Source organism: Dreissena polymorpha, chromosome 9 (genome assembly GCF_020536995.1).
Source record: "Dreissena polymorpha isolate Duluth1 chromosome 9, UMN_Dpol_1.0, whole genome shotgun sequence".
In the NCBI taxonomy this organism is placed as follows: Eukaryota; Metazoa; Mollusca; class Bivalvia; order Myida; family Dreissenidae; genus Dreissena; species Dreissena polymorpha.
Window position 1 is genome coordinate 62147211 of NC_068363.1, and position 17373 is coordinate 62164583.

Sequence of the window (17373 nt, forward strand, 5' to 3'; positions counted from 1 at the left end):
AGGTGTGACATGTGGCTTTGAAAATATACTTGTTAATGAAAATTAAAGGCATCTGTATTTAATCAATAAAAAGGATTAAAAGGTGGTGATAACTGGACATGATTATCTGCTCAATCGAGTAATGTCATTTAGAATTAGGCACTGGGGGGCAAATGTCCACGTCTAAAATAAGCACTGGGGGGCAAATGTCCAGATGCAAAATAAGCACTGGGGGGCTTATATTCTACCTGTCATTTCTACTGGGGGGCAATTGTCCAAATGTTCATTTTTTCATTGGGGGGGTTTTGTCCTGGGGGGCTTATGTCTGGATCCCATACAAATGACCAAGGACCCTAAAAATCTCGCAAATCTGTGTGAATTGACAGTTTGACGTAATCAAAGAAAAGCCGCTTCCTGTCTAAAGGCATAACTTACTCAAGTAAACACGTTCAACGAATGCATAAGGAATGGTTTTAATTGTCGGAACAAAGTCTATTCTCTGCTCGCTAATGCATTGATTTTCTCTTTGTTTGTAGGTTATTCCATTGATTGCTAAAAGGTGGTAACTATTGAGTTGATAATTGCATTTAATATTCACAGTTGTATTCTTGCTGCGTCGACATTCTAAACAATGTTTACCAGTAATTATGGACAAAATCGGCAGAGTGACATTCACACATGTTAATCCCTTTTGTCAAAACACCGAATACAGCAGTCTACACAATAGGTCAGTAGACAAGCTTTGCGTGTTTTCATAACGTCAAACACTTAAAATCCAGTTCCGCCCAGATGTCTTCTGTAATCAGTTTACGGTACAATTAGTTTTAAAATAATTACTCTACTAAAATACCGTAACGATAAAGATTCGGCGTGTTCGATTTGAAATTATTTTAGAGGAAATATCAACTTATTCGCGATATAATTTCGTTAATAAATACCAAAGAAACTTTTAACCGAAATCAACAATGTTCTCTGCGCTACAAAGTTTGTATAAAAAAAATCAATACACGCACGCATTGCAGGAGTATACATTGTACCTTGACCTTGTACATTGCAGCATAATTTTCGCGCCCTTTTGTCGGGAAATATACATGACTGTATATTGGAAGCATTTGTAAACGTCGTGTTAACAATTAAAAATCGTAGTGTGTTTCGGATTACTAATTATTATTCTCATTTGGAAATTTTACGGAACATTTATTCTTCTGTCGTATGTGTTATGATTTAAATATTAATTTGTCAAATGTATTATATTAGACTAATTCATATTGTAGACGTACCTGTGAATTAAAAAACATAATTTTTATACGTATTAATTTTCTATACAATTATCTTTTTATACATGTACTACAGTATTTAAACAATTTATTATAACAATGTTTTTATTTTTTGGCATGCCCAGTAGCACACTGCTAACGCGGCGTTGCGCGGCGATCACTGATAAGAACGGAAGATGTCTGCATTTACCGACTAGCCTAAAGTAATACACGCCGCGGGAATTAGCGAACGCGGCGTAACGCCGAGCGTTTTATCGAGTTCACCTCGCTCTTCCAACGCCGCGTGAACACTCGCTAGCAGAAAAAACCCGCGGAGGGAGCGCATTTTTTGGGGAAAACGCGTGGAGTGTACTGTAGACCACACCCACCCAAAATTGCCTTTACTATAATTTCTTTATTTCTACACCGATTCACTTCAAATTGATATTGAACTTCTCTTATGACAATACAGTCAATCTCAACTATGCATGGCCCCATTACCAACCCTGGGGCGCCCCGCCCACATAGACCACACCCACCCAAAATTGCCTTTTACTATAATTTCTTCATTTCTACACCGATTCACTTCAAATTGATACTGAACCTCTCTTATGACAATACGGTCAATCTCAGCTATGCATGGCCCCATTACCAACCCTGGGGCACACCTAGGTCAAACATTCGGCGTGGGGATACGCATCGGCCTCTGCCGCGCCATTTCTAGTTTTAGGTTATTTTACATTTACTTCTTTATTTCTACACCGATTCACTTCAAATTGATACTGGACCTCTCTTATGACAATACGGTCAATCTCAACCATGCATGGCTCCATTCCCAACCCTGGGGCGCCCCGCCCACATAGGCCACACCCACCAAAAATTTCCATTTACTATAATTTTTTCATTTCTACACTGATTCACTTCAAATTGATACTGAACTTTTGTTATGACATTAGGGTCAATCTCAACTATGCATGGCCCCAATCCCAACCCTGGGGCGCCCGCCCACATAGGCCACACCCACCAAAAAATTCTATTTACTATAATTTTTTCATTTCTACACGGATTCACTTCAAATTGATACTGAACTTCTCTTATGACATTAGGGTCAATCTCAACTATGCATGGCCCCATAACCAACCCTGGGGCCCCGCCCACATAGACCACACCCACCCAAAATTGCCTTTACTATAATTTCTTCATTTCTACACCGATTCACTTCAAATTGATATTGAACTTCTCTTATGACAATACGGTCAATCTCAACTATGCATGGCACAATTACCAACCCTGGGGCGCCCTGCCCACATATGTCACACCCACCCAAAATTGCATTTTACTATAACTTCTTCATTTCTACACCAATTCACTTCTAATTGATGATGAACTTCTCTTATGACAATACGGTCAATCTCAGCTATGCATGGCCCCATAACCAACCCTGGGGCACACCTAGGTCAAACATTCGGCGTGGGGATACGCGTCGGCCTCTGCCGCGCCATTTCTAGTTTTAAATGTAATTATGCGTAAAAATATATGTTTTGATATAACTGAATAATGCATGCAATGCACAATTGCCACGAGAATAACATCGAGTTTTTCATCAAAAGTCTCCGAAGATAACATAGCCTCCGGCATAATCGATTGATACTGACACGGGGTTATTCACGCATGACTAATTCATAGCTTTGGAGCAGTCAGTAAGACCTACCTATAAATCGAGCACTGTTATAGATTAAATCTGCTCAATTAATATAGTCGATTAGACGTTGACGTCTCTCGAGTAAATCAAGCACAGTCGGAGCGTCACAGACAATCAAGGAAGCTGATTTTGCGGACCAAGTTAGATCGTAAGGCAATAAAGATGTTATCAATAAGGGCGCGTGGCGAAATTTGCCTTTGAAAAAAGGGCGCGTGGCGAAATTTGCCTTTGAAAAGGGCAGTGTGGCTATCCGGGAGGGCGGCGTGGCTTTTCGCCACGCTAAAATGGCCTGGGAAAAACACTACTATATTTTTCAATACTCCGCCCTTCTTAGTACTAAGTTCACTATTAAGTGACGTCATTGAATTGTACAAACATATGACGTCATTTTCATTCATAAATATTTTGCAAATGACGTCACTTTCATTGAAAACAACAATCGTAAAAACTTAATGACGTCACGTTTATTGATGCTACTGAAAAGCTGACATGCTATAAATGTTTTCTGAATTACGTTTCCTAACAAGTAACATTGTTTGTAGACGTGGTTATGCCACTTATCACCAAATATACAATTTATTGTTTCATTACATTTATATACATGCTACATTTATTACATTTCTTTCAGAGCGGGTTTTAGCACGTGCATTTTACTGCAATATTTTCTTTATTTATTCGGAACTATTTTCGAAACATTAAGCTCCGCCCATAAGTTATTGCAGAATAACCCACGCTTGATTTCCTTCTTTGTCTACAGAAAACAAGTTGCGTGCCGTGTTAGAATAGGAAATAAACTCTTTCAGTGCTGGAACCGAATTTTGAAGTCCTTTGCAAACAGTTTGGATCCAGATGAGACGCCACAGAACGTGGCGTCTCATCAGGATCCAAACTGTTTGTTATCTGATAGTATTCTTTGAAAAAAAAATCAAAGAAAATGCTAATTTTAGAAATTCAGCAGACAACATTTTAGCAGACGACAAATTTCCCAGCATGCAAAGGAATAAGTATGTGGTAAAATGTAACATGATTGGACAATGAAATATGTTATTCAATTAGCATATGTCTTGCAGCTCTGATAACTAGTCTCTGAATATAAACATCAATCTTTCTTAAGGTAAGACTTTGTTTGTACTTGAAAGAAATTTTAAATCTGATGGCACTATCAAAGACTATCAAAGAGGTTTCATATTAATTATCAAAGTATAATCCCACCCAGGATATTCAAGCCATAAACTGCAAAATATAATCATGTGAAGCATAGAAGCATTACAACTGACAAAAACTGACAAGAAATCAAGCACCAGACCCCGAGTCATCACAAAAAGATACACCTAGGGAGAAATACTGGCTAACATCACTTCATTTATTCATGTTTGTATTTTGAAGTTGTTGGTGGCGAACAAAATATTATTTATAGTGTTGAGTTCACATATAATTTTTAATAACAGCATGTAGTAAATTTCATATCAGTATTTTCAACATTTGAATGCAATATGAAGCAAGAGGGCCTAATAGTCAAAAAGTCGCTCACCTAAGATACTAAGGAACTGACCAGTTCTGTACAGCCCAATATATCATAAGAACAAATATTCTGACCAATTTTAATAAAGATTGGACAATAAATGTGACTTTTAGAGTGTTAACAACTTATTACTTAAGCCATATAAGGAAAAATGCCCTGCCCCCTGACGCCCATGTTTTTCTACCAACTGGAACCATTTTTTAACTTGTCCGAGTATGATTGGGACAAAACTTCTGACCAAGTTTCATCAAGAACAGACAATAAATATGGCCTCTAGAGTGTTAAAAACAGGATTTTACTATAGCAATATATATCCATATATAAAGGAAAAATGCCCCGCCCCCTCGCGGCCATGTTTTTCAAGCAACCGGAACCATTTTCGATCCAAGATATTATTGGGACAAATCTTTTGACCAAGTTTCATGATGTTTGGACAATAAATGTGGCCACTAGAGTGTTAACAAGTTTTTACAACAAATGTGGCCACTAGAGTATTAAAAAGGTTTTACTATAGCCATATAAGGAAAAATGCCCAGCCCCCAGATGGCCATGTTTTTTAACCAACCGGAACCATTTTCAAACTCGTCCACGATATCATTGGCATAAATCTTCTGACCAAATTTCATGATGATCGGACAATAAATGTGGCTTCTACAGTAACAACAAAGCAAATGTTTACGCCCCACAACACACGACAGATTAAAGCCGATCACCAAAGCTCACCATGAGCACATTGTGCGCAAGTGAGCTAAAAAGTGAGATAAAGCTCTTTAAAGAGGCTTTTAGATTTTTTAGAAACGGATGCCTGGTATTTGTACAGTTCATTGTGCTGCCTTATCATATTCTGGGTGTGAGAAGACATAATAACATGCTTACATTTAACGGCTCATTAAGAATCTGACAATAAAATGTTAGCTCTGCTTTCATTACACATGATATGCAGGCCATGTAAACGATGTAAACGGGCACATGGTGTGTCTGAATGTATCTTAATTGTGGGATCCTGTTGTCTTATTACATAGCCCTCTTGCCATGGGTGGCTTCATTGCTTAGTGTTTGAAACAACATTTGGTTTCATTTATATTCTGTATTACCTGAAATTCTAAAAATAAAAACAACATTATTGTATAATACAAGACAGAAATTATGGAATCAACGGGAGACTTATCCAGTACATGCTCCTCTAGATACCGTAATTTTTATTGAGTTGTTGCTTGTTTCCTCAAGATTATTTTGAATTTATATCAATCATTCAAACTAAAAAATACATCAGACCTAAAACCTTAAGACAAGCAAAAGCAGTTACCAATTAATGCACCTGCTTTTCCAGCACAGTTGATGAAGGTATGGAAATGCCTCTCGTTGCTGTTGACATTCCAGCCAATCACGTTAAAACCTTTCCAGAAAACATATAATGCAACTTCCAAGGGAAAAATCCCAATCTTTAATAACCAAAGAACCTTTGGCACATAATTCATAGGGACCTTTCTTACCCAGGAATCTATTAAATACATCATAATTAACTAAATAATAACATTTGGTTATTCTCAATAAAGTGCAGTCTGTAATAAATTGTGTCTGTCAAATGTGCTGCAACTCTGCACTTACTTGCCTTTGCACTGTCTTTCATTCCAAACAATACAGCCAGCACTCTATGGACCGTAGCTACATCTGGTAAGAAAAAGCAACAAGAAAGGGATGCCTTATTGCTTGCAGACATTGTGCGGTGGTTGCACTTCTCCTTACGCACCATTGAAGAAGATCATAAAACAAGAACGTCTGCAATATGTACTAACAAGCACACTCTGAAAGTTCATGGATGAGTTCTTGTTTGTCTTGCAGAGAATCTTTTTCTGGTAAGTTTTTAGTTCATTGGAGCTGTGTTCTGAAAAAACTGGGCTTAATGTATGTGCGTCTGCAGTTGGCACAGGCTTATCAGGGAGGACACTTTCAGTTTTTAAGGTATTTTTCGTTTAAAGAAAGTGTCTTCCTAGTGAAAATCCAATTAAGCATGACAATCAGGTGTCTGCAAGACATTTCTGTTTCCTAACCAGCTTTGTTTTTTCTACAGAGTGTTCATTATAATACCAAATTTGATATGTTACCTACAAAATAATCACCATAATATATACATCTGGAGCAGTAGTAACCCTAAAGTAAACAGGTACATACAATTATTGCACCAGGTTAAACATTAATAGCATACAAATCATGCCATACTTCAAAGATATCGTGTATCATTGTAATGAATTAGCAGAAAATATGATTGGACATGAAAATACTCCTAACAACAGTCTCATATTAAATCATCAGACTTGCTTTTCTTTGATGATTTATGATTCAGGACTAATGCACTAATCAAAGGTTAAGGTTGTCACACCGGCTAGCAATTATAGGGCCAATAACAATTAGCAACTGCAATTATTGCTCCAGTAATATAGCCTCGCCACTTGATTCTTACTCTTGAAGTTAACCCATTTATGCCATTGAGCATCTATAAAAAAGGCCTTGGCAGACAGCGTAGACCCAGATGAGACGCCGCATGATGCTGCGTCTCATCAGGGTCTGCGCTGTTTGCTAAGAGGAATTTCTGTAAGAAATGTTCTAAATATAGAAATAAATATACTAGACATTCCTAATTTTGGAAATAAATTGATCCAATTTAGAAGGATGGGAGAGTCCACTAGGCATAAATGTGTTAATTAAAGCACGTCTTTCTATACAAGCGACTAATGTTTTGAGGAATGCCAGTCTTAAGATAGTTATAACTTATAATTATGTCCTTTTGATATTATGCTTTTCTGTTCATTTGAAACTTATGATGAAATTTCAAGCAATGCAGGCTTACTCTATGACAATTTTTTTAGTTGGTTGCGTTAGCGGCCAGCTTAATTTACAGAGCATATTTTGCAAATCAGTATGTGCTTAGAAGCCTTACCCCGGCGAAATGTTGTTCATGATTTCATGAACACTTCAAGCCAATCAAGAACTGTTCATGAACGGTTCTGAAAAAGTTCCTGAGCTTGGTTCATGAACTTTGGGACATGAACTGTTCTTAAGACATGTTCATGAACTGTTTATGAATTATTGTTGAACATTTCAAAGTTCATGAACAGTTCTTCATCTAACCATAAATACTTAGTGATGAACATTTCATGCACAAGTATTTCTAATGACTTTTCTGAGACAGACTTTAAGGATCCATCATGAATAATTCATGAATTCCTTTGTGCTAGATGTTTCATACATATTTTTGAAAGTAATATTGAAATGTCTAGCATACAAATCTTGTAGATTTGTGAAACCTGTGAAGTTAGTATGAATATGCATAGTACTTTCACTACTGTAAGTAAGAGTTCTTGACCTGTTCTAGAGAATTTTAAGAACATTTGTACAAGAACTGTTCAAGAACTGCCTTCAGGAACACTTCAATAACTTTTTAAGGACCTTTCCTGTTCTTGAATTATTCTTAAACTATTCTTGAACACTTTAAGAACATTTTTGAACAACATGTTTCCTTCTGATGTTCTTAAACAGGTCTACACAATGTTTTTGAACGTATGATGGACTTTTTAAGAATCCAATATGTTCTTAAAAGGATCTGTCATTGTTCTTGGAAGACTTAAAAGACAAGTTTAAGAACGTTTTAAGGACATCTTATTTCAAGAACAGTTTAAGATGATATCAAGAACTCAATGTACATTGCATTGCTGTTTTTACAAAGAAAGAATATTGTGTGCACAGGAAGTTGAAACGGAAGGCACATGGTTTATGTTATATTTGAAAATGTAAGTCTTTAATAAATTACCGGCTGAACTGATCAGCCATTGGTTCCATTCCAAGTTCTTCGGCACTGTAAGTGTTACCATTTCAGGGAAACCATTGATTAGTAAATGATTCTTGAACTGAAAATGAGACTATTCATAATCTTTTCAATACATGAATTATTCATGAACATATAGTGCAAAGTTGTATTATGAAATTTAAAGAGTATTATCAAACCACTTGTATCTCAGTTATTAGTGTTATATTTAAATTATTGTTATATGTTGCTATCAATATGTTAAGTGCTAATACAAGACTTGTTTCTTCTTACCCTGACCTGTTTGTTGAGCTTTAGTAACACTTATGATAACCTTTGCAAAATTGACAAATTCTTGTTCATGAATAGTTCATGAACACTTCATGCCACCTTAGTTCATGAACTCTTGAAGAACTATGGTTCATGAACTATTCACTTACAGTTCGTGAACAGAAAATGAGCCATTGAAAAATAGAAGGAAAATGTTCATGAACTGTTCGTGAACAGCAAAACCCTGAAGAATTTTTCAAGAATTGTGTTGTTCATGAACTGTTCAAGAACACTTCATGCCATTGATGTTCATGAATAGTTCATGAACATTTCATGCCATAATGGTTCAAGAATAGTTCATGAACACTTCATGCCACACGGGTTCAAGAATAGTTCATGAACACTTCATGCCATTAGGTTTCAAGAATATTTCATGAACACTTCATGCCATTAGTGTTTATGAACAGTTCATGAACTAAAATTTCAAGAACTTTTCACAGACGTGGCTCATTTTCTGTTCACGAACTATTCGTGAACAGTTCATGAACTCAGTTCACGAACAGTTCATGAACTGTTCACGAATTATTCGTGAACTGCAGAACAACATTTCGCAGGGGTAAGTATGGTTAGAACCACAACTCACTCTGCAAGGGACACTTACCGCTGCCTCTCTGCAGCAGACGACAAATGATTCTGCTCTAGCAGTGAGTGTATATACCCTCTAGCAGTGAGTTTATATACCAGCTTGTAAGTCGACATTGGCCAGTCTAGTGTGTATCATTGAAATCTGTAGATATTGGCTGCTTTCATGGAAAACGGGGCTTAATGCACGTCAAATAAGATTAGCCTGTGCACACTGATTAGCCTGTGCAATGCGCACAAGCTAATCAAGGACGACAACAGCAAACAACTTCAGTGCCTTCAGCGCTTTGATTTTAAAATACCACGTGTTTGCGAAATTCACTAAATAAATCATGAGCAAGCTACATCTAAAGGTCACTTAATTAAGACAATGGAATTCCATAACTCAAACTTCATTAATGTTACAGTTAATGTCAACTTTTATGGCATATAGCAGCTTGCTTTTACACTTGCAAAAGCAGTGAATGTCTGACAAGTTACACTGGAAGTGCTAGTGGTACCTCAGATAATGGCTATAAAATGAAACATGCCTGGATTTTTATTACCAAGACTGCATCTCTGGGAATGCACGGAGCAACAAGGGCACCATGCTAATGACATTGGTGGGGCCTAAATCACCACCATGGCAAACTTGTGCTGGCATTAGTCCCTTTTTAAGGGTCAGGTTACACGAACTGTGATATGTGTGACGGCCACTATGGCATGTGACAGTGCAAGATTGGGAATCAGATATCAGTCATTAATCCTGGTTTAATGCCAGTGCATCTTTCCCTTCTTTGCCTAATGAAATAATGGGAACATTTGATTCAAACATTAATGTTTTTAAGTTCCACAAAAAAAATCCTGGAAATTGCTATTAACGCCCATTAACACTCAAAATCAACAAAGATTTGGTATAGCAATAGCCAAAATTTCAACGCTATAGTAGATGTGGTCTGGTAACATAGATTAAACATGACACAAAATGCTAGTTTATTTTTGTCACCATATATTCCATATGAATTTCCGGCTACGATAAAAGAACATTTACAAGCAAAGGTTAGCCAGGCTTTGGGCAGCATGAGAAGAATGGCGTATTCATGAGAACATCATTCTTTGGTCTAAGACATAATAGTATTGTGCTTATGTATTAAATCCCCCACATCAAACCTGATCATGGTGGATTATAGAAATGTCCTTAATATCTGTCCATCATTCTATCATTTATGGTCAAATAATTGTCTCTTGTACTGCCTTAAGAAAATTTAATATTAAAGTAACTGACTTTTTCTGTCATTCATTTTTGACATTCTTTGACAAAGTTTGTTGACATTTTTTGTTACATGTTTGTTTTGCGCTCTTTAATCATATGTGTACAAAGATTTATCACGAAGTGTATCATTATCATAACTGAAATACTTTTTAATTTAACAAAAGGTTTCAGTGGATATATATTTAAGAAACCATGGACACTCAAACAGTTAACAATAACATAAACCAAATAAAACACAAGGGGTCATTACACTTTTCATTACAAATACATCACCCTAGTTAATTATATCCACCCAAGACAATAATAAATAAAAAACAAGAGGGCCATGATGACCCTGTATCGCTCCACTGCTGAAAAAAGGCTGAAACAAATATTCTCTGCATGTGCAAATACTTAAATATAGGCCCTATTTAAGCACATGTACACTTTTGTGACCCCCTGGGCTTGGTCAAATTTAACCCCAGGGGCATAATTTGAGCAAACCTTGTAGAGGACTACTATATCTCACTACATGTACATACAAAATATGGTAGCACTAGGTCCTAGAGATAAGGACAAGAATATTTTTAAAGTTTTCACAAATTTAGCAAGATATAAGCGTATATAATGTTCAATTTTGTGACCCGCGGGTCAGGGTCAAATTTGACCCAAAGGACAATTTGAACAAACTTAATAGAGGACTATAAAATGTTACTGCATACCAAATTTGGTAGCCATAGTCTGAATTGTTTTCGACAAGAAGATTCATTTTTTGTGATCCCCGGGGCAGGGTCAAATTTGACTCCAGGGGCATAATTTGAACAAATTTGAAAGATGTCACTATATACCAAATTTGGTAGTCCTATGCCATACATTTATGGACAAGAAGATTTTGAAAGTTTTCACAAAATAGGCCTTATATAAGCTTATGTTCAATTTTGTGACCCTCGGGGCAGGGCCAAACTTGACCCCAGGGGCATAATTTGAAAAAAAAAATTGTAAGAGGACTATAAGATGTCACTACAAACCAAATTTGGTAGCCCTAGGCCCAATGGTAATGGACAAGAAGATTTTTAATGTTTTCACAAAATAGACCCTATATAAGCATATGTTCAATTTTGTGACCCCAGGGGCATAATTTAAAGAAATTTGGTAGAGGACTTTTAGATGTCTCTACATACCAAATTTGATAGACCTAGGCCCAATGGTTATGGATGAGAAAATTTTGAAAGTTTTCACAAAATAGGCCTTATATAAGCACATGTTGAATTTTGTTATCCCTGGGGCAGGGTCAAATTTGACCCCAGGGGCATAATTTGAAGAAATTTGGTAGAGGACTATTAGATGTCTCTACATACCAAATTTGATAGCCCTAGGCCCAATGGTTATGGATAAGAAAATTTTGAAAGTTTTCACATAATAGGCCTTATATATAAGCATTATGTTCAATTTTGATACCCTCGGGGCAGCGTCAAATTTGACCCCAGGGGCATTATTTGAAGAAATTTGGTAGAGGACTATGAGATGTCTCTAAATACCAAATTTGATAGCCCTAGGCTCAATGGTTATGGACGGGAAGATTTTGAAAGTTTTCACAAAAGAGGCCTTATATAAGCATATGATCAATTTTGTGACCCCTGGGGCAGAGTCAAATTTGACCCCAGGGGCATAATTTGAACAAACTTGGTACAGGACTATAAGATGTCACTATATACCAAACATGGTAGCCCTAGGCCCAATGTATATGGACAAAAAGATTTTGAAAGTTTTAACAAAATGGGACTTACATAAGCAAATTTTAATTTGTGTGACCCCCAGGGCAGGGTCAAATTTGACCCCAGGGGCATAATTTGAACAAATTTGAAAGATGTTCACCCCAGGAACATTCCTGAGAAATTTCATCAGAATTGGACCAGTAGTTTAGGAGAAGAAGATGTTTTAAGGAAAAGTTAACGCACGCACGACGGACACAGGACCATGACATAAGCCCAGCTGGCCTCTGGCCAGTGGAGCTAAAAATGAAACCCAGTGTAACTGAAAATATGTTAAACATGTCTTATAAAAGTTGGCATTCAATCTTTTTTTTTTAAAGGACCATTATTGCAAATATGGCATAATGCATTTGAATCTACGTTCTCTTCGCATCAAATGATGTTGCACATGGTGGTCATGTCATATTCAGGAAACTTGTACAAATTACATGTAACTAGATTGACAATTCAAAGATGTTTACATAACTGCTGTCCTGACATCCATCATGATTCAGTGGCAACTGTTACACCATACATGCAGTCTTCAGTGGCAACTGTTACAGGATACATGCAGTTGTGTTTCCTCAAATAAATCATAAATATTTAACCCATTTATGCCAAGTGGACTCTCCCATCCTTCTAAATTGGATCAATTTATTTCCAAAATTAGGGATGTCTTAGACTAGTATATTTATTTCCATATTAAGAATATTTCGTACAGAAATTCCTTTCTGGAATGCTTCCTCTTGCATGTTAATATATATATGTTATTTATAATTGTTAGAATATATTATTCCCATTATTATTAAACAATTTAAATATAATGTCTACAATGAGGAATAAATCAATTACAATGTATTGTAATAAGGTAATAAGAGATTTATTCATCATAATATTTAAAAAAAAAAGTTTTTTTTTTGTTTTTTTTTAAGGGCAGGGGGGGCCCTAGGAAGGGCAGGGCGGAGGTTCAGGAGGGCAGAGCGGGGTTCCCTTCAATTTAGGCCTAGCTGGAGCACTGTGTATAGTTACACATTTATAATTTTAAAATGATTTGTTTACTTAAAAAATATTAAAACTTAACTTCAGCATTTGATGTTACAAAAAATTAATAAAATTTACATTTGCTTATTAAAAACCAGATTGGCACTGAGCATGAAGATGTTTTATGTCGAAATCTTTCCGGTTTAAATGGGATGCGAAAATTGTTATATGCAACCAGCATTAAAACAGAACAGCCTGAGAGAAACTCGCAGGCTGTTCAGGTTTTATTTTGTTTTCTGCACATAAGTATCTTAACGTTGGAAATCAGGCCTTTACAACATGAATCTATTTAGAAAGGTCTTTAATTGACTTTGATTTTCTAAGCGACAACAAAGACATCAAAAATGGGTATTTCAGGGGTTAAGGGTTAAATGGCGTCATCAATCATCAACATAGGAGGAATGATAGCTTGCATGTTTTCTTGTACCATCCACATCCCAATGATAGGACTATCAACTTCTTTTAGGGATACCCTCCACTATCATGGAGAGTTACTGATAACAGCAGTCCCAGGAGCCGTTGGTAAGAAAATTTGGTAGATGTTCGCAGATAATTTTGCACTACATGGTACCTATTTGTAATCTTCTCAGTTATTTTTGAGCCACCCTATGTAAAATATTTCTGTAGTTTATCTAACCCAGAAATTTACCCGATAATTGTTGCAAATGATGGGTAAAGATTTCAGCATCATCCAAGACTTGATAAGAATTTTTTTTAATATATATACTGGTAAAAACACTTTTTCCCACAAGTTTATTCTACTTCTGGCCGTAACTCTCCTGCCCCCAATTTATTTTACAAAAATCTTTTTATTTCCTGTTTATTTTCCTAACTTAAGGCCTTTGACCTTCAATAACTCAACACCCCAAGATGTAATACATACATTAAACTTATGAGTGTATTTAATTATGAGACTATGCTGTCCATCAATCTTTAATATGCAGCCCTGCTGGTCATTACATCAATGCAGCTGGTGACCACATCAATAAGTAATTATCGCTCAATTATGAAGGCTGATTTCATCTGTCCCCCATGGACACATTGACAGTAACTGTCTGGGGGCAAGAGACTGGTGTTGCATCATTATTTGGTTGTCCAGGATTTCAGGAGAGATGAATTTAAATATGCATTCAATATGCAGCCTTCACGCAATATGACTGTATAGACCAAGGACTCTAGATGAGACGGATATGAAACGGGACCGTATCGGCTATTGTACCTTTTTTTTTTGTATCCTATACAGAATTCTATTCTCCTAAGCAAGATGTAATTTTTAAAACTGAACTCTAAATTTAAACGCTACAAATCGGTATAAAGTACGAACATGTCAACCGTAAATCTAGACTCTAAAACGGTATGAAATTTGCAAAAGTTAAAGTTATAACTTGCCGGACTGCCCAAATTAGAAGAAAACCTTCATATATATTTATATATCTGAAAACTATGCAATGTAGGCTTTCTAATGATATACAATTTGTCAAAATCGGCAGAGAAATAAAAGTAAAATTAGAAAAAAGACGTGAGTGGGTACATCAAAATGTACAACCTCAGCGCTTCGATGTACGCTAATCGATAGCTACTGGTTACGTAACAAAGTATCAACAAGGTTAAACGCACATGGGTAAAACATAAAATGTGTATTTCTCGTGTTTAACTCGCTATACATCCAATAATAACAACAGAAATATACTAAAAGTTATATTTTTTGAAAGAGGAATTAATAAGCGAAAAGATAACGTATAAACCAATAAAATCGGATGATTAGTTTTTGCATAAATTTGAATTGACTACAGTAAGGGTCAAATACTCGTTTCAACTCCTGTCAATATACGCTCCGTGTATAGACAGACGATCCAGGGCTTCTCCCCCCACCCCCCTCCTTTTAAAGCGGCCTTTGGTTCATCAATGTGTGAAAAAATGAGTCACAAACTTTTCAAAATTTTGAAAAAATGAGTTGCAAGCTTTTTTAAATGGTGAAAATTTGAGTTACTAAACTCTAACAATTGTGTACACAGCGAGTCACAAACTACTAAAAAAATGTGGAAAATGGGCATGCTTTAAGAAAGAAAAAAATAACTCAGACCCGCAGACAGATTAATAACACCACATTTTTGTTCTTTAAAGATTACTAGGCTTATGAACTAAGATTGTGTACACATTCAATAAAATATGGGGCCCAATGTGTGACACATTAATTCCAAAAGACTTGGAGATTTAAACTAGGCATACAAGCCGAGATATATAAACTAACAACCGCTGCTAAACAAATATGCACTTCCTTCTTTACATTTCAGTTTAAACAAGCCTCAGTTAATCTGTTTGCATCCCCAGACTATGTAAACACAAGTTCAACACCTGTGAAACACACATGATAGACAGTAATCATTTCTAGGCATTAATTGCTAGTTTTTTACCAACAGTAAAATATTTAAAACAAAGGGAAGTCAGTGAAATGTATTAAATTATTTTAATTTACCAATACTGCCTACAGCAAAGAGTGACTTTGTAAACAGGGCATGTAGATGATGTTGTACTTTTAAGGATTGAAAAACAGTGTAGGCAGTATGGTATGGTTCAAGTTGCAAAGGTCAGAAAAAAGCATTTCATGCAAAAGTTTATTCCCCAGGTGTCTGGTTGTTAAGGCCTTATAAGCATGATCAGGTGTCACTAACAATCCATCTCATAGTTCAACCATAAAGAATTATCATTAAAAACAACATTCGGTGTTTGCATGTATATTAAAATTCATACAGAACAAACAGTTGAAATCTTTCAAACAAAAGCTAGTATTGTTCAATGCACTCAATTCTTTGCTGAAAAATAGCTTGCTACAAAAATGGTACTTTTAAAATAAATCTTTTTCAGTATGGATTAAGGCTAAGTTTTGTAGTGTACATTTACATTATTATGTAGAAAAGCTTATGATTTATGTTATCAGACAAGCAAAGAATCCACCATTGGTTATAAGATACTTAACTATTTATAGGGTTTCCATTTATCTAAATCTCTGTTGTATTAGCAGATATCAAATTCGTGGCATGTACAAGTAGGCCATAGATTATCACCATCATCGTACCTTAATATTGATTTAACTTACACAATGAAAATGTCAACTGTTAAATTCATTTTTTACAGATTTTTTTCCCAATATTTTGCATCATTTAATTTTTTGCAAGTCTGCAATATGATGACTTAAATTATACTCAACAATGACCTTTCAATTTCACAAATGTTTAATTAAATACAAATTGAAGGAATACATTTAGAATGATTGAACAGTGTCAGTGTAAACTGTATTATATAAGTCAGAACCATGACAACTATTATTTTCATTGGCAATACCAGTATCTTTAAATTTAATTGGGAGTCCAGTTAAGTTTTACGTTTATTTTCATTTAATATCATCATCAGTAAAATAAAATTGCACATTAAAATTGTACGTATAAAATGAACGATACGCCTATACTGTATCGACTACATAATAAACCATCCACTGGGGCGTATCGAATATACGATTAGTGCAATAGTAAACTATCGTTTTGGCGTCGATTTAAATTATGCACAATAAAAAAAAATAACTTACATGTCTTCGTTGCATCACTGCATGATATTCCAAAAAACAACACTAAAATCCACAAAATACTCGCGGTTTGTAATTCCCAGTCATGGTCTTTCGCCATGATTTCTTTACTACTCAACTGTGTACATTGCCTGCGTATCGCAATGAGAGCGCCCTCTATAAACATTAACAAGTGCCCGATAAATTGACAAAGCACGTGGGGAGTATTGGCGATTGCCGTACAGTCCAATAGTTTTGCGCGGCTCAAATACGCCTTTATTTTGTGTTGAGAAAATGTTATTATAATACACGTCTGTGAAAATAATAATGATACAATTTGCACGACAGTTGGTTTACGCGTGGTTATGATATTATTGCTTAAAATGTCACTTTTAAATGATCATAAATAAAAACGTTCTGAATAGTGTTTGTTCAATTAATATATTTCTTAGTTTTTTAAGACCCAGAAAAAACTAAAAGTATGGGGGGGGGGGTCCGTCATATCTGAAGTATTTGTCGTCGAAATGATGTACATATATTTAGATTAAATTAATAATGATTTATCCGTCATTTATGGATCATAGCCCCCCGCAAATCACATGTTCTTTTACCACCTCA

General features: G+C 35.7%; 1 protein-coding gene across 1 annotated transcript in view; it reads right to left on the minus strand.

The window, feature by feature from the left end:
- LOC127844563 (uncharacterized) overlaps positions 1 to 16940 on the minus strand; it is a 114731-nt gene extending 97791 nt beyond the window's left edge. The window contains exon 1 of the mRNA XM_052374917.1: positions 16780 to 16940. Within this exon, the coding sequence (XP_052230877.1) occupies positions 16780 to 16876 (97 nt within the window). The 5' untranslated portion in view covers positions 16877 to 16940. The remainder of the gene's footprint in view (positions 1 to 16779) is intronic.
- Between the last annotated feature and the right edge of the window lie 433 nt (positions 16941 to 17373).